The 18,311-nt window shown below is 45.5% G+C and overlaps 1 protein-coding gene across 2 annotated transcripts in view; it reads left to right on the forward strand.

The window, feature by feature from the left end:
* MYO5B (myosin VB) overlaps positions 1-18,311 on the forward strand; it is a 273,903-nt gene that overhangs the window by 135,492 nt on the left and 120,100 nt on the right. For both annotated transcript variants that reach the window (XM_069468426.1, XM_069468427.1), the window contains exon 5: positions 14,231-14,387. In XM_069468426.1, the coding sequence (XP_069324527.1) occupies positions 14,231-14,387 (157 nt within the window). The remainder of the gene's footprint in view (positions 1-14,230; positions 14,388-18,311) is intronic.

An 18,311-nucleotide genomic window follows, 5' to 3' on the forward strand; every position in this document is an offset into this window, starting at 1 on the left:
TTTTCACATTTATATCCCAGAAGAGACAGAGCAGCTATGAGCCTCGTGTGCGGATGTGCCTGAGTTTAGTACTGAAGGAAGATGGCATGCAGCGAGGTGGCTGAGAGTTCGGGGTCCAGGGACAGAACAGGGACTGTCTGGGTTCTTAAAATGTGATAGCTGAGTGACCTTGAGCACGTTTTTTAAGTTTGCCTCACTTTGTGCCAGTGCTTGCATCTATAAAATTAGGGATAAACATATAATGTCTAATGCATAAGATGGTTAGAATTAAATGAGTTGATGAATGGAAAATGCCAGTATAACTTCTGGCACAGAGCAAGCATTCAGTGAATGTCAGACATGGTGGTGGTGGTGGTGGTGGTGGTGGTGGTGGTGATATTGATGACATATAATATGTGGTATCTGTCATCAACATTTCATTGTGTCCAGAAGGAGGAGGTGATGGAAGGAGGATTCACGGTTAGGTGGGGCTCCCTTCAGAGGTCACCCTCACAACTGATTTTACTTTCACGGCCAAAGTGAACAGTATAAGAGCGGCCAGTTCCTTGTGCTCAGTGAAATTCTTCTGGACTTTCTGATAAATTTGTGTTTGGCAAGGCTGTATAACTTCTGTAATTCTAATTTCAGTCTGTCTAGAAGACATACAGCATCAACTGGACTGTGTTTAAATGTCTTTATCACATACGGAAAACCGACAGCTTTCAGTGCTACAGTTTTCCTAAGTGGCCAGAAGTGGTGGTCACTTTTGGTCCCCTCAGTAGTGAACCAGTTGGTCTTCAAACTGCTGGAGTATACCAGTTTTTGGAAGATGATGCATTGGAGTATGTGAAGAAAATATTACAACTGAATTTTTTACATTTTAAAATTAAATCATTTGCGTATGTCTCATATGTACAATATAGTACAGTAGCGCAGAAAATACGTATTTTGGGAGGAGCGTGCTCACAGTTACTGTTGATTAGGAGTGCGTGTTCAAAAGAAAGATGACTAGTTTAATGTCCATGGAAGTGTCTAACACCACATACACAATGGTTTTTTGTGGCCAGTTCATGTTCCACAGAGGAAAAACTGTCCTTCAGCCATCTGCTGTCGTTCTTGTCAGGGTGACCTTACAATGGGGAGAAGGTGCCTGACTCATTGCAATCCATCCTGTCCTAGGGGATGTAATTGAGAGTGCATGGCCATTGTTTCTCCATTAATGTCATCTTTCTAGGCTGGATTAAAGAGCATTGCTCTTTCTAGTAGATATTTGATTATATTAGGACATATGTGTATAATAATAGTGTTTTGGCAAAAAAAGTGGGGGGAAAAAAACCCTTGGTAGAGGTCCTTTATCATGGAGGTAGTTAGAATCAAGTCCCAGTAGGTCTGGCCTTGCCCATGGTGGAGAAAGGGAGGAGGCTCCACTAAATGGCTCTACCTCAATCTCTGAGAAGTCCCCACCCCCATTACTGAATCAGAATCTCAGGGATGGAATCAAATCCTCTGTATCTTTTTTTTCAAAGCTTCCCAAGTGACTCAGAAAGGAAGCAAGTCTTTGGACCAATGTTTGGGAGACTTTTGGAATAGATGAGTACCTGTGATTTCTGGGATTCGGAAGATCTGTTTCACAGGTTTTAATACTCTCCATCTCAAAGCTCTGCTTAGTTGCTTTTGACATCTCAGAATGAATTAAGGATCAGAGTGGGTTTTGATCAAGGAAAATAGTTACAGAATTTGAAAGCCTGTTAGAAGGTGGAGGGACCTTACAATTTTGGGAGATGCCTCAGCTTCTTGTGCCGCTCAACCCGGTGGCACGTGAGAGTCACCTGGGAGGCCTTGAAGTACCTGTGCCCAGGCCCCACCCCCAAGATGGTGAATCAGTTGGGGCTCAGGTGTTGATAATTTAAACACTTCCAGGTACAATCTGTGAGGCAGGGTTGAGAGATGTGCTGAAACGACCTGTGCAACCCAGGTAATCCACCTGGTCTTTGTGAATAGCAGAGACTCAGGAAGTGAGGGAACTCCTCTGTGGGTGTGGAAAGGCCCATAGGCAGTGCAGCAAGGCCAGGAGAAGGCCCCGTGGTTATGTCCTTTAGAGCCACAGTGGACAGGCTTAAAGCAAATGCCTTTTGAGCCTGCCTGGCTCCTGCCCCTATTATAGATCAATGAGCTTGGAAGCCAGAGAAGAGGTACCTATAGCCAAAAGATGACGGAAATTAATTTGGTCTTCTGTATTCCCAGAACTAGAGAATAAAATGTTTCATGATTGATGACTTGCTCTTAAAAAGATGTCCTTTTTGGTTCAAAAGGGAATTAGCTCTCTTTAGAAAGCAGTACCGAGAATACTTAGAATTATGGGATGTCTTTTTAGAAAATGCCTTGTACCTAGTAGCAGAGAGAGAAAAGGAGGGTGGAATCCCAGCACCCAGGGAACTTTCTCTGATTAGTCACCCTTACTAGCTAAGAATAGCAGCACCCCTAACCTTGTGTTCCTGAGAGATTGTTGAGGGCGTGTTAATATAGGTGGCTACAGTCTGTATAGCCACATTTAGTTTAAATGTGCAGTACTGATCTTCAGTTAGCATATCGGGGATCAATATGCTCATCTGGTTGGTTCTGCTGCCCCACTGGGTCATTGGGCTCCTAGAGTTTGATTCCATTTGTCATTGCACGTATTGATCCCATCATAATTACCTTACTCTAGCTCAGCAATCCAGAGCAGAGATTATTCTTCCCACTTTTGTGGAGTTGTCACTTCTGCAATTTTGTTCATTTTACTTATAGAGCCCCGTATCTCCTATGTTTCAGAGTGTATGTTGATGTAATGCATAGAATGGCTGATTTTTTTTTCTTCTTCTTGAGTTTGAAGACTCTTTAGATTAAACCATCTGGAACAGGGGTTCCGTTTTTGACATTTTCAACGTGTGGCACCCTGCCTGGGCAGAAACTTTTAGTTCCCTCAGGATGCAGCCATTCCAGTGTTCTAAAGCTCTTAGAGATGATATGTGTCCCTGTCACCTACTCGCGTGCCGGGGCCTGCCTCTTTTCTGGAGTAGCTGCTGGAACCCACTGTTCAAGGAATAATCACGTAATCTTCTTTAAAGTCCTGCTGTATTTGGCCCTTTCCCTGTGCCCCATCTCCACCAGCCAGGAACCCATAAGATGGCTCAGCACAACACACCGCTGTGTTATGGTTGCTGAGCAGATGGACGAGGGAGGCTTCCCAGCCTGGTCTTGGAGCCTGTAGTGCTTGCAGGTGACCCTGGTACCAGATATGTTCCAGATCAGCACTTGACAAATATCAGATGGACCACGATCACAGTGCTCATACCAGAGAGCTCCTAGAAGGCAAAACGCACTGCTCACAATATAGGGGCAGTTGATTCAGCAGGTGATACTGATGGAGCACCCTAAGGAGGCGCTTGCTCATCTTGATGGCAAGAAAGAGGGGGCCTTGCGAGCTGTGTCAGGATGATATCGTGTGGTTTCGTTTGTCCTCGAAGATAACGGGCAACTACCGGAAGGCTGGCTTCCCTTGCCCTGGGCATACCTGCTGCTCCAACAGGAGGTGTCTAAAAACTTAAAATGCCTGTAGATTTTGATAAATAACACACACAAAAAAACTTCACCATTACTGAAAATAGCCAGATTTCCCCAGTTAGAAGTTTTAAAGGGAGTCCCAGAATGGTTTTTAAAAAAATTAAAGCAAAATAAGGCAATTTTGGCCCTGGAAATATTTGAAGATTGAAAGCTGGATAATATAAAACCAAAGCATGTAAATATTCAGTATCCCAAATTTCCTTTCCAAGGGAGTGGTCAATTATCTGCTTTAGAAAATAGTCACCCTATTCATGGGGAGCCATGGTTTAATTTTTGACAAAAAAGGAAGCTTACCATTTCAGAAGGGTTCATTTTCTTGCCAGAAGCACAAGATAATTGAGTGCTTGTGTTTGTACCCCCAAACTGTTCTCCCAAGGGCAAGAGCCAACACTCTTCTTAGTCTTTGGTTCAGCACCCTGGTCCCTGTCGCGTGAACCCACTGTGTGCAGCAAACTCTTGTCTTTGAACTTCCCTTCTGTCTGTGCAAACTTCTGACACTTGGTCAAGATCAACCTTAGGGCTGTCAACACTTTGATTTCTGACAAGACTCCCAGTTACAGGAAACATTCCCCAGGATTTCTCCCCTCTGAACTTCAGACTGCTGATGGTCTCTGCGTTTCAACATCCGTGCTGCTCTTTGTGTTAGGTGTGCTGGACATGGGTCCCTTTCTGGAGTGTCAGCTTCCCAAGGGAGCAGTTTTCTTACACATAGTCACAAAGCTCAAAACTTTACCCAAGGGAAGTGTACAGTAAAGAATTGCCTAATGGGTGGAGCAGCTGAGCCCCCTGCCCCACCTTGGGTGTGGAGAGTTGGTAGGCACTCAGGTGGGACAAATGTACCTTCCATTTTACAAGGACAGAGAACACTCCATGTAACATAATTGTCCCCTTCTGGGCTCCCCAGCCAGCCAGAATAGTAGAGCAGGAGTGCTGGACCTATTGCTTGCATTCGACCTCAGGTGCTGCTAAGTGCCTTGATGTCATCCGCTAAGCATGCCCTCTCTCAGGGCTCAGAGATGTAGAGAAGTACCAAAACCTTTCTCCAGAAGCCATGGATGAAGTGAGAATGGTGGATGCTCTTCTTCCCTGGGGCAGTTGCACGTGCCCTGTGGACTGGGGAAGGCCCCCAGCAGGCTGGTCAGAGAGTGGGAGGTAGGCTGGCAAAGGCTGTGTTTTATCAGGTGGGAGTTACATAGACCTCTGGCTTTGCTGAGAGACAGCTCTTGGTGGGTCTGTAAGGACATGCTGAGCTTCATTTGCTGCAAGTAATAGGTGGGTGCCACGTTATACTGAATGAACGTCAGCAAATTGCAGGCCATGTTCCACCCTGATGGTATGTTACGCACCTGACACAACCTGTAAGGAAAGCCATAAGGAAAGCGTTAGGAGATCATTAATGCTTTCTTTTGCAAATGAGGGCACTGAGTCCTAGACAAGTGAAATAATTTGCCCAAAGTGGAAATGCCCCTCCGAGCCCTCTCAGAGGAAGATCACTGCATTATCGTTAATACATGACTCTGTATAGGTTCTATTGTGAGTTAACCACACTCAATTTTTTTTTTTCCTCATTCATTTTCCCTATAATTTTGGTATGTCCTTTATGTAGACATTTGTAAAACAAAGTCTTTACCAGTCACACCTGAGGGTTTCAAGTTCTACTTTTCTCACTTGTGAGCTCTGCAGGCCCCTGGCTTCTCTTCCTCACACTGACAACCTTGATGTCATTTTTAGGATATACACAGCCTAGTTTTACTACTTTTCTCATAAAGAAGTAACATGAAGGAAGAAGTTAGAGGAATTGACTGAGATTTTGGGGGATCAAGGATTCTGACTTGGAAGTAGAGCTCTACTTCTTGGGACCTTGTCCTTGGTCACTCCCTAGCCATGCGCCAGGGTCCCTGGAACTCTCACCTGTGGGAAATTCTCCCTGCCACAGCCTCTGCTGTGCTAGGCAGGGAAGTGTGGGAGGAAGTACCACTGGATCCTGCCAGGGAAACCCAGGCTTCAAATAAATCACTTTGGCATTGTACTGGGTTATTGTCCCTGTAAAGTGAGTGAAAGAGTGTCATCTTTCAGATCCGTGTCATCTGATCTGCTTCATGTTGTCAGCACCAGGGAACACGGAGACTTCAGATGTGATAATGCAGTAGGATGGAGTTGTTATTGATGATTGCGAGTTTTGGTCATCTGTGTTACCTAAATCCTTTCTATTGCTAACTCTTGGCCTCTTACGTCTGTGCTATATAAAAAGGCACTTGAGAGATGGCAGGGAGGTGAGTAAGGGATAGGAACTGTTAGAACCAAGCTCTTCATTATCCTCTCGCTCAGCCCGGGTAATTGAAGGATCCCATGATTCTTAAGAAGGCTATTTTTTGGCCTGAGGCTGCTGTTGGAGAAGTTCAGTGCTTGACATAAATGTTGTTTTCTTATCTATTCAGATGGTGGCATTTGTCATCTTAAAATATCAGGGCCTGGGAGCAGGTGGGAGTGATGCCTCTGAGGCCCCAGGTAGCGTGAGGAGTGGAGGTGGCACATTTGGACCTGCAGGGCAGGATTTCCCGGATGTTGTCAGTCTAAGACTATCAGAAGCTGTGCGGCTGAGAGGAGGGAGGAGTATTCCTCACTTTTATTAGTAGTTTTGTTAGAGATGTTTCTGAGGTTGGCAAGTTTTCCTGCTAGCCTAATGAATGATTGATTTGCTTTCCATTAAATAGGCCCTTTCCAGCCCATCAAAGCGAGACTTTCTTTTGAGGACTCAGATGTGTTTTGAGACCTTACGCGTATAATTCATTTGTATCCCGGGTTCCGCAGACTTGGGGTCGTTGTGCCAAAGAGACTCATGACTTAAAATAGCACTTTGATAAATACAGCTGACGTTCATTGTGTGCTTGCTGTGGCTTCCACAGTTACGTGAATTACCTACCAAGCCATGAGGTTGATGATGTCTTCGCTTGAACAGCTTCAGTCTGAAGCAGATAGTTTCACAAAGCAGCCTCTCCTGTGGTCGGCTGCCTGATGTGTTTGAAGGGCCCTTGCATGGGAGGAGGAAAGAATGCTGGACTTTGATTTCAGTTGGGGCTGTCAACTTATGGCATGGCTTCCAACAAATCATTCTGGTTCTTTGCACCCAGTGTTCTCCAGGGGACGAGAAGTAGCAACCATCAGAGAGGGGTCCAGATGCTGAGCAGTGGCCCCCTGGAAGAGGAAGCACCTACTTCCAGGTGAAGTTTCCTGGCAGGTTTTTTAAGATGGCCTTGAATTGGGCCAGGAGGCATAGATAAGATTTGTATAGGCATCTGTGTGCCTCTGACATCCAAAACTGCCCAGTCTATATACTGTGACTTCAACTGTGGGTGTCAACAAAGTAAATCCAGTTAACAAGGAAGCTCCACTTTGATTCCTAGGTGGTTTATCATAAGCTGTCAGCTGGAGCTTGGAATTGCATGTAAAGGAAGAATGTTAATGTGTTGGCAAATTAAAGAGACTCCTTAGCCCTGTGGTTCCCAACTCCTAGGCTGTGGACTGGTGGTGGTCAGTGGCCTGTTAGGAACTGGGCCACACAGCAGCAGGTGAGTGGCAGGCAAGCAAGTGAAGCTTCGTCTGTATTTATAGCTGCTCCTCATTGCTCACATCACTGCATAAGCTCCACCTCCTGTCAGCAGCAGCATTAGATTCTCATAGGAGCTCGAACCCTATTGTAAACTGCGCATGTGAGGGATCTAGGTTATATGCTCCTTATGAGAATCTAATGCCTGATGATCTGAGGTGGAGCTGAGGCAGTGATGCTAATGCCGGGGAGACAGCTGCAAATACAGATTATCATTAGCAAAGAAGTTTGACTACACAAAGAAATGTAACACATTTGAATCATCCTGAAACCATCGTGCCCCCCCCCCACCCAGTATATGGAAAAATTGTCTTCCATGAAATTGATCCCTGGTGCCAAAAAGGTTGGAGACCATTGCCTTAGTCTCATCAAGCTAATCTTTAAATTCATTGTTACATTGTATCAGGCTAATGTTGACCACAGTAAGTTACAAAGTATTTGAATTGCTACAAGTACCGGAACGTGTTAATACAGTGAACCATTTAATAAAGCTGTTGAGTCTCTAGCAGTGGTTCTTAGCCCTAGCATAATTTATGTTCTAGCAAAGCATTAGAATCGCAGCAAAGCCCTTAGCCCCACCCCCAGAGATTGTGATCCAGTTGGTCTAGTGTGGGATCCAGTACGAGTAGTTTCATAAAGTCCATGGGTGTTTCTAACGTACAGCCAGGGTTGAGACCACTCTACGGTGAGCAGACCGTGGTTCTTTGCAGTCATGTTGTCAGAGACCATGACTTGCCTGTTGGGATCAGAGTGGCCTAAACTTTGCCCTCTTCTGGAATACTCCCTGTGCTTTCCCACCCGTTGCACAGCCTGGCACCTCTGCCTGGAATGGTTTCTGGGAACAACAGATCATGAAGTGCTTAGACTGCTAGAGACGGTGACTGTATTCTCCAGGCCACAGGGTCTCACACAAAGGTGATGAGCAGGGCCTGTGCATGCTCAGATGAGTGTTGTGGAAATATCTTTCCAGTGGCAGCGAGGAGGAATGGATCGAGCAGGGGATAAAATTGGCATGGGAAGACCAGTTCTGCTGTGGGAGGATCCAGGAGAGAAAGGAGGAGAAACAGGGCTTGGGGGATGAACTTAGAAGAACATCAAAGCAGCGCAATCAGCTTGCCTAGGGGAGTAAGAGAAAGGAGTCAAGGGCAGTCCCCAGGTATCGCCCATCATTGCTGTGAGGTCACTGAGCCATCTCTCCGGGAGGCAGCAGGAGGAGCAGATGGGTGGGGAGATGAAGAGTTCTGTTTCAGACATGGCGATTGGCGGTGCCTGTGCAACCTCCGTGTGTCCAGTGAGCAATTGGGCGTGTGTGCTTGGCTCTTAGGGGGAAGGCCTGGGGTTGAGGAGATAGATCTAACTGTGGACAACTTGTGAGTGGCAGTTACAATTGTGGGAAAATGAGATCTCCCTAGAGGCAACCTGGAAAAGGGAGACAGATGCTGCAATTGACCTTAAATGATGCTCTTAACTTAAAAAATGAATGGATGAAGCAGTATATAAAAGAAAGAAAGAAAAAAGATCTTGTGTCTTACTTGTAGCATGCTAAAGAAAGAGTGTGGTATGAATAGGATGGGTTTTAGGCTGAGTTACTCAGATGTGCCTGACTTCAAAGACGAGCTGGACTACTGGCCAAGGGAAAGTCGTTTTACAGGAGTTTACTTGAACGCATGTTCCTTCACTGCAAAATAGTTTCCAGGACCAAACTAAATAGTTTGAAAAGTGATTATTTGGTTTGACAGGCTGTACATTTTATGTGCGTATCATAGTTCACCCCTGGCTAGTGACAACTTTAAAACAAGTCTATGAAGTATAAAATCACAGAAAGCATTTGTGTCTCTTGCACACTCTCGCCTGCACCCACAGGTTTCTGAGTTCCAAGGTGTATTGAGACATTAGCAGATGACTGCAGTTGATGTGGAATGTATCATGCAGCTCCACTGTGACCTGGGTCTGGGATCACAGGATACAGGAGTAGCAGGAGAACTTAGGGATCATCTTCCAGCCCCTTATTTTAAGAGCAAGGGAACTGGCACATTCCCGTTCACTCTGAAGAGCTTCCTAGCCAGTGCTTGATCTCACTCTACAGTGCGCTTATCTAGCAACGAGAGGGGTGAGCTGGATGGCGCTCTGTGATGCTATCACATCTGAGATGGAGACAGCCCCTCTTGGGAATGGCAAGTAAATGGGAGGACAGATTGATTTTGCTACTACCTATATCCCATTACACCTGAGAGGTTTATAAATAGAGTTTAGTGTTACAAGGGCCACTGTGAAACTGAAGTGGGAAAATGATATTTGGATATTAAATGCATTAAGTACTTACCTGTTACACTATCAGAAGGTTCATTTTCATCTCTGACTCTGCCTGCTAAACACCAATTAAGCAGTTTCCAATGAATATTCATGAGAGCCTTCCTGAATGGCTTGTCTTGATTTCTGGGCTGTGCCTGAGTACTGCACTGCCCCCAGCCCATCCCAGGAGAGGAGGGCATGGCAGTGTAGGATGTCAGCACCTGGTGACAGGTGCTCAGGGATGCCTGTCTGCCACCCTCATGCCTGGAAGCCAGAGCCTGCCTAGCCCTGGGCCTGGAGAGCCCCTCACACAGGTGCCTTCTCTTCAAGTGCCCAGCACCCGTCTCCTTCCCACTTTCAGGCCTGGCTGTCTTGTAGGAAGGATTCATAGAATCTCTTGCTTGGAGCTTTCAGGCCCTTTTCACAGCAGAAATATTCTTTACGGTGCTTCCAACCTTGGGAGGAAGTCCTTAATGTTAGAATAATTGTAATTGTGTAGCTCTGTTACAAACGCAAATCTGTGTCACTGTAATCTTCTGTATGCATTTTTGCTGGACTTTACTCCCAACTCAGCCTACCTCTGTTCCCTGCCTTATTCTTGCCTCCCAGCATAGCCTTGTTTCATGCCCCTTACTCTGGTTCTTCTCTTCTGACTTCTACCCGGCAACCTAACTTCCCTCACTGTAAGAGGTTTTTATATCATTTTGTATTGATACAATTTTGTGTGTTGGTATCTCTAAGCATTACATTGTTTCATTTTGCTTGTTTGAATTAATAAAAATAGCATAATACCTATATATAGTAATATCATTTTTAAGCCAGCATTGTTTGAGATTCATGGTTGCTATATTTGCCTAACTTATCTCCCAAGTATTAATGTTGTCCATAGTACTGACATAAATATCTTTGAACCAAAATTCTTAAAGTTTTTCTATCCTGTTGTTTAGATAGTCTTTTTTAATGGTAGTAGATGATCTGTGTTTCAGTGATGGTGCCGAGAGTATAATTAGAGGGTAGGTAGACATAGGCAAGAAACAGTGGATAGATTATCCCATTAGTGAACAGAGTATATTCTGTTGACACACGGACATTTTCAGATTTGTCACTAGAGGAGGAAAAAATGGAGGGGCTTTATGTTCAGAGATGGAGTGTCCTTCCTGCCGTGCCTTGGCAAGCCAGGCTGCCCCTTCTTCCTGTTTTGCAACTGCAGTGTGTGTCAGAGGCTTAAGCAGGTGGTGTTCCCACCTCTTCATCCTCTCTCAGGGAGTTTCCAGTTCAGGGAACTAGAGTTGTCCCTGTCTGAGTTTCAGCCCCCCACCAAAGTTAGTCCCCTGCCCAGAGATGAGTTGTAGGAAGGCTGAGCTTAGGGCAGAGACTACTGAGTTTGGTTTTGTGGGTAGTAATTTGCACAACCCTAGGGGCTCCAGACACTGGGCTGGGCCGGTACCACTGCTCGTGACAGCCCTCCTCGTAACACAGTCCAGGCGCTACCCTGCACGTCTGAGCCCTGGTCTGTGAGACTGGCCACCATGGGACTTAGGTTCTAGTGGGGAGACCAGAGTCAGGGGAATGCTAAGTAGATGAGTGAAATATTAGTGCATTGTATCATGAATGCTATGAGGGTAGGATGGTCAGGGAAGGGCTTCTGAAGAAGTGATGTTTCAGGTGAGGTGGTGGTGATCAGCCAGCCAGTGCTGAGGACCCCCGATTCATACTAAGGGGCTTACAGAGAGTCTGTTGATGCAGACCCAGGACTCAGGGCAGATCCTTAGACCAAAATCTCAGTGTCCTTTCCTCAAAACCACAGTTTGCCCCATGCTTGTTAAGGGTTTCACTGTTAGGAGTATGCATTGTAGAGGGTCTCACATGCCCAACTGAGGAGTTTGGACTTGATAAGCAATGAGTAGTTATTTGACTTTTTTGAGTGGGAAAAACATGATTAGAACTGTGCTTTAAAAATTTTAACCTAGCAGGAGTGTTAGGAGGAATTAGAGACCTGGGTACCTAAATCAAGGTGACCACTTAGAAGAGCTTGGGTTTTGGGGATCGAAGCCCTTAGAGACTGAGCTGAGATTAATCCGAGGGTCAAATAAGTTAACTACTTGTCGGAAGTCAGATGGCTAATCAGTGGTGCAACTGAGGTTCAGGTTCCAGCCTTTAAAGTCCATATTCTGGATTCCAGTTCTCTAATGAGCTGGGAAGAAAGCTAATAAATATAGAGCAAGGTGAGAGTGGTGTTGCACATTGCCCCATATCGGCTGTTAGATAACAGGTGTATGTACCTAATGTGCACCTGGCCCTGCACAGGCTGGGGAGGGAGGGGAGTGGGTAGAATGTGTGAAACAAGTCCAGTAAGCTAAGTAAAAATCATCAGTTTTTCCAAATATTTTACATTGATCTAAATTAAGGAAGTTAAAGGTACTTCTTGGTCTAAGAGGTAAACTTTATCTGACTTTAGCCTACATGTCAGCATCAGATCTAATATCCATCAAATGAGGCGGGAGTTAGTGCTAATGGTCATTTCCCAGACTTGTTCCTCCAAAGAGTCTTAAGTATGGAGGTTAACTTTTTAAAACTTGGGGATATTTATGACTCCTGCTTAATTTCTTGGCCATGTATGTACATTTTCATTAGAACCCCAAAATTCATCTCCACATCTTATTGGGTTGTTTGTTTCACTGCCTTGATTCCTTCTCCTTTTGAATTCTTGACACTTTTCACATAACCTAGCTCTCCTTTTTGACTTCTGGCCACCACCCCTAGAATAGCCTGCTTGCTCCACAAACTGTTCTGCCTCTTGCACGAGTCATTCTCCAGTGGTGTGCGGAACGATTCCCATTCCCATCTTGACGATGTAAGTGAAAAGTAACAAGTGTCACTGGTTTGTGCCTTGTCTTTGCCAAGTGTACCCTGTTACCTGGGTCTCCTTGTACTGTGTGTGCTGTGTTGCCACAGGTGCCTGGCAGTGCTGCTCCTCCCCCCCGCTGATCTGATTCTCTCCCAGCATCCAATGTTGCTTTCCTGGGATCTTTATTAAGTACTTTGTACAGTGTGTATCTCTGCACTGTAAGTAGTTCTTTGCTGAGGACGAAGGCTCAGACACATCCTGTGTTTATCTGCCTATTTTAGGCTAAACACACAAGTTTGGGACAAAACTCCACACTTTTGGGTGTGCCTACTACAGTCCAGTTCTCCTTGTTGCGGATCCCCAGGGAGTTTTAAAGACGGTATCGAACTCGTGTGTTTCAGAGGTGCGAAGCCCAGCTTGTTAGGCTCTCAGTTGGCCTGGGTGATTGTGCTTTTGAGCAGTTCCCCTAAGAATTTTCAAGGACTTGAAAATTAAGATATTGAGATTAGAGGTAAAACTTGTTATCCTTTAGGTCCAATGGATGTAGCATAACATTAAAATAAAAGATAAATGAGAATTGGAAATGTAAGCACCCTTGGGGGCCACCTTTCAGTGTAAAGATTTCACAGGAGCAAGGAGAGAAGAAACAGGTGTTCTGATGATGACAGTCATATCCTAGAACTACGAGGGATCTCAGAAAGCCTCTTGTAATTCCATCCCCCAAACGCTAGGTAGGGTTCTGCATAAATTTGGAAGTAACTGGTTGTATAGCTTGTTTGAAAGATATGTTCTTTCAGCTTCGTCTTCTCAACAGTGTGCACTCCATTCCCTCCCTGTTGCTGATACTTTGTGTCAGCAGGGCAGGGCTGTTGTGGTGGCTTCTCTGTTCTCCTGTAGCACACTCTGCCTAGGAAGCCACTGGGGCTGGTGGAAGGGAGACCTGAGTTCTAAACCTGCCTTCCTTTGGAAAAGAAAGGAGTTAAATTAGTTAAGCCCTAAGTTGCTTCTAGCCCTACGATATATATCAAGTCTGTGCTTTTTAAGCTCTGTTCCGGGTGCTGAGGATTAAAAGCCCAGTACCTGCCCTCGTGGCAGTAGGCTTGTGAACTGGAGGTGATGGTTGGGTACATCTGTGGCCCAAACACTTGTTTTGAACATCTGTGTTCCTTGGAGACCAAATGAGCTTCCCTTTCCCTCACTTGTCTGTCTTCCTACTACCTGTTTTAAAGGGGTGAACATAGATGTGTTTTTGACTGATGTGTAGAGTATCTTCTTTCTGCCTTCCATTCAGTCTGATTCACGTACCTCTTATTGACATCAATAACTGTTTTATCCAATTTCTTAGAAACTTGAGGCAAGATCATCCCGGTGGTGAATAGCATGCCTTCTGTGACATACCTGTATGCACAGAAATGTTCAAAACCGTATCCATTGGCATGCTAGGCTCAAACACAAGAGAAGGAAATACCTTGTTCTTGAAGAAAGAACGTATAAAGTAGCACAAGATGGGCATGTTCGAGAAATAGAGGTGGGATCACATAACTGACAGTGTGTAAATGGTATTGTAATTCTCAGGGGACATATGTAAGGGAGTGGTCCGGGGCAGGGCACCCAGAGAGAACTTGGGAGAGTGACCAGCTGGCTGCATCTTTCCTCTGGGCAATAAAGAAAGGCGATAGCTATTTTGCAAGTCATTCTTAGAACTGCTTTCTTCCTCCTCGCTTTCGGATCTTGTGCAGGTGTGTGAGACAGGGCAGGACGTTTTTACACTGTTGTCCACCCTCATCCCTAAAGGTGGGGGAGGTGCTCCCAGCGAGGCTCAGGCCCTTGTCCAACAGAGTCCCTGGAAGGCAACAGTGCCTTCGCACAGCAATGACTGATCAGAGCTTTTTCCCTTCCAGAGATGAGAAGAACCAGTCCATCATCGTCAGTGGGGAGTCCGGAGCCGGGAAGACGGTGTCAGCCAAGTATGCCATGCGCTATTTCGCCACTGTTGGTGGCTCAGCCAGCGAAACCAACATCGAAGAGAAGGTCCTGGCGTCCAGTCCCATCATGGAGGTAAAGCCTTCCAGATGCTCTGGCCTTCCTGGCGGGAGGCCCTTCTGCTGGCAGCAAGACCGCTGGGTGTCGAGCCTGGCGTGGCTGATCCTCAGCAGCAGCTCACGTAGGCAGGCCCTGCGCCTCTCCCTGAGAACCCATGATCCACTGTGGAGGGAAAAACCTGCCAAGATGCCTCTGAAACCACAGATTTTGACCTGGTTGTGTCCTCTGGGTCCCTAGTATTGGGTAGGGTGTCCTCACAGTCTCTGTATCCTTTGATGTTGCCAAATGTTGCAGTGACAGTCCCTCCCACCTCGGCTGTGTCCCCTTCCCTGCTGCCATCATGTGTCAGAGGATCAGTGCTCCACCAAACCATCAGACGCGTGGAAGGGCCTGCTGGGCCAGGAGAGCAGTTGGAGGGAGGTGGTGGGGGGTGCTGTGTAGAATATTCTTTTCTCTTCCTCTAAAATTTGGACATTTTACCTCTTTGCGGGGAGGTGGAACTGAAAGGTATGTGATGACCTGGTATCTATTGAAGATTCTCAGAAAACAGTTCTATGTGATGGCACAAACTGGCCAGGGTGGGTCCCGTCTGTATCTTCACCCCCAGGGCTTCATGAGAGGCCTGGGGTGGGCTCAGAGCAGTTGATACAAGTAGAAGGCCAGAGACAGTCCCTAAAAATTAGATCTTGCTGTAACTAATCATGTTTTATGATCAGAATGCCACTTTTTTCTTTTTCCTCTGTAAAGACTTAATTCTCATAGAGTAGAACCAAATGACCTCACAGTCCCTGCTTTGATTTTTCCATGGTTGAAGCTATCATCTGGATTGCAGTGTGGTAGCAGCAGGCCCTCCTGCCGGCCTTGGGGGCAGCCCCTTTGTTTTATCTAGAAGAAATTCAGTTGAGGCAGTGAGCTCCCCAGATAGGATCAGTGAGCCCTATCAGCTAAGACACAGTCTCCATGGTGGTTGGTCTTTCAGAATGTTTTGGAGCTGGTGGGGAGCAAGAACCTGCCTGGACCTTCCCCAGTCCTCCCTGTCTCCCCCTGCCTTTACCAAGTATAGGAGTAAATTCTGAGTCTCAATTCATAGCAGTTTGTCGATTATCCAAGACAAAATCTCCTGCCTTCGGAGTTGCATTATCTGGAGAACTTTTAGAAGAATTCACCAAAAGCAAATCTCAGTATTCTTACATGAATTGGGAAATAGTTGATACAGTTGAAGGCATTTTTAACCAAACAGATAAAAACAAAAAGAAAAACTTTTATTCTATTACAATGCTTCTCAAACTTGAGGGGTGGGTAAGAGTTGCCAATAAAGCGTGTTAAAGCACAGATTGCTGGACCTCACCCTGAGTTTCTGATTCAGAAGGTCTGGGAAGGGGCCCAGTCATTGGCATTTCTCACAAGTTCCTAGGCAATGCTGCTGGTCTGGCTACTATACATGGAGAACTATTGACTTATTAAAAAGACATGAAAGACTCACTGGAAAATAGGAAAGAATGAAAGGAAGTATCCCCCATAATACTGCAGCCTGTTGATCATCATTCAACATTTTGGTTGAATCATCCTTCCAGCTTTTTTACTAAATGTTATAGCATAAGCCTTGTCCCTGTAGCATTAAACTTTTTATGAATGGTCTTATTGACTGCAACCATATTATCAAATGGCTTTCCCATAATTTATTAACAACTCCGTATTGGCCAACATTTAGTTGGTAGCCTGTTTACTCACGGCTTTTATTCTAAGCCCCAAACCTGGGGTATGGCTCTGGCCCAGTTCAGAAACCATTTGTGGACCATGTCCTTGGCCTTGGCCTCCTTAGACCATGTACCATATCTATATTGAAGCAACTAAGACAGCACTCTACAGTTAGCATCATGTGTACCTCAAAAGGGAGTGAAACCAGGCCCTTCTTTGCCCCTGAGTTTCAAAATTCTGTTCATCTTTTAGGGAGTAAGATTTCAGATAAAAGGATACTGGTACTTTAGAAAATAGAGTAGTTATTGTACGTTAAACGAGAGGAGACCTCTTTGGAGACTGAACAAAGTAACTGTTAGTCACGTTGGGGAATTTAGCGAAGGCAGATCACCACATTACAAAACATGTACAAGACACGGAGAAATGTTTTTAAAATCTTTTTATTGTGGTAAAATATGCATGGCATAAAATTTGCCACTTTAACCACTTTCCGTGTGCAGTTCAGTGGCATCGAGTGCATTCACAATCTTTGTACAGCCATTGCCACCATCTATTTCCAGAGCTTTTTCATCTTCCCAAACAGATACTCTGTACCCTTTAAACACTAACTCTCCATTTCCTCCCTCTCCCCAGCCTTTGGCAACCTTTCTTCTGCTTTCTGTGAATTTGCCTATTCTAGGTACCTCATAAAAGTGGAATCATACCATATTTGTCCTTTTGTGTCTAATTTATCTCATTTAGCATAATGTTTTCAAGGTTCGTCCATGTTTTAGCATATGTCAATACTTTGTTCCTTTTTGTGGCTGTACAGTATTTCATTGCGTGGTTATACCACGTTTTGGTTATCCCTTCCTCCGCCTTTTTTGATACTGTGAATGATGTTGCCGTGAACATGGATGTGCTGGTATCTGTTTGAGCTCCTGCTTTGGGAATGCTTTTTAAATGATGGCAGTCCGAAATTGATGATTGTGTATTAATATCCGTTATGGCCTGTGTGGGCTGCTGGGCTGTGGGGAATCAGGGTGCTTTGTCATGGAAGAGATGTGAGAGCAACATGCATACCCAGAGATACAAGACGTGCTCCAGCTGCTAAGGTCTGAAGGAGGACTGTATGCAGTAACCAGCCTAATCATCCGTGATCATGTAGATAAATACTGCAGGAGTTTGGGCTCAAAACATTAATTTTCTGCCTTGTGCAAATTGGTACTTTGGAAACTATGTGGTTAAGTCCTGAGGCTTCATTCTTTCAAATAAAGAATTCTGCCATCGTAGGGACTGTCTCTTGAGCTGTCATTAAGTGTCATGTTGGAGAGAAGTTTTGGATATGAACATGGAAAAGGAAGAGTTGTAGCCAGGAAGAACCCTGGGTGGGATTAGAAAGAGTGTTGCCAAGTAGAGAAAGAGAGGCTTTTGCACTGCCAAAGTCTGAAAACACGACTGTTTGGAAGCTCCAAGTCTAGCTAGGTCCTGGTGTCAGGAACATAGTCTGCTTTGTGTGTCCTCAGAGGGTTGTAATCAACACAGGGCCTGCCTTAATCAGGGGACTGCTGATTACTGATTATTCCGCCCCCGTCCCGGGGAAGGATGGCACCTCCCCACAAAGCAGTCAGCTGTGGTCATGGCATCATCTCACTGCATGTGCAGCCTGGCAGGGCAGACACCTCCTGGGGAGACCAAGAGGGTGAGTGCAGCCTGGGGAGGCAGAACTCCCAGTGGGCTGCACTCAGTGGCCATTGTTTGAATTAAAGGCGACTTGAGGATGGATTTGGATTGGCTGGGGTGGGTTGGGATGATTTATCATCTCCACCTGTGCTCTCTGACCCTATTCTGTTTTAAGAGCTTGTCGGCTTCTTGGGAGTGATTCGTTCACAAGTCTGCATTGATTAAAAGAACATTGGTAATCAGGAGATGATTAGAAGAGGGACAGAACCCAAGTCCAGGCCAGGAGGGTCACGTGGTTTATTGGAATGTTTGGAGTCTGCAGTCACACAACTCTGAGGGGCACAGAGACTCCCCCTATCCTGGGAGGGAGAAAGGGGGCTAGTGTACAGTGAGCAAAAACAATAGAAACTCAAACCAGATACATGATTTTTGAGTTTTTTTAACATAAAGAAGAAAGCCTCCGACTACTACCCCATTCATACAAGAATCTGCCCCCAGCATACCTCACTGATCTCATCTCTCGTTTTCTCTCATCCATCGACATTTAGCTATTCCAAACTTGTCCGTTCTCTAACATGC

This window comes from Eulemur rufifrons, chromosome 5, assembly GCF_041146395.1.
Source record: "Eulemur rufifrons isolate Redbay chromosome 5, OSU_ERuf_1, whole genome shotgun sequence".
NCBI lineage: Eukaryota > Metazoa > Chordata > Mammalia > Primates > Lemuridae > Eulemur > Eulemur rufifrons.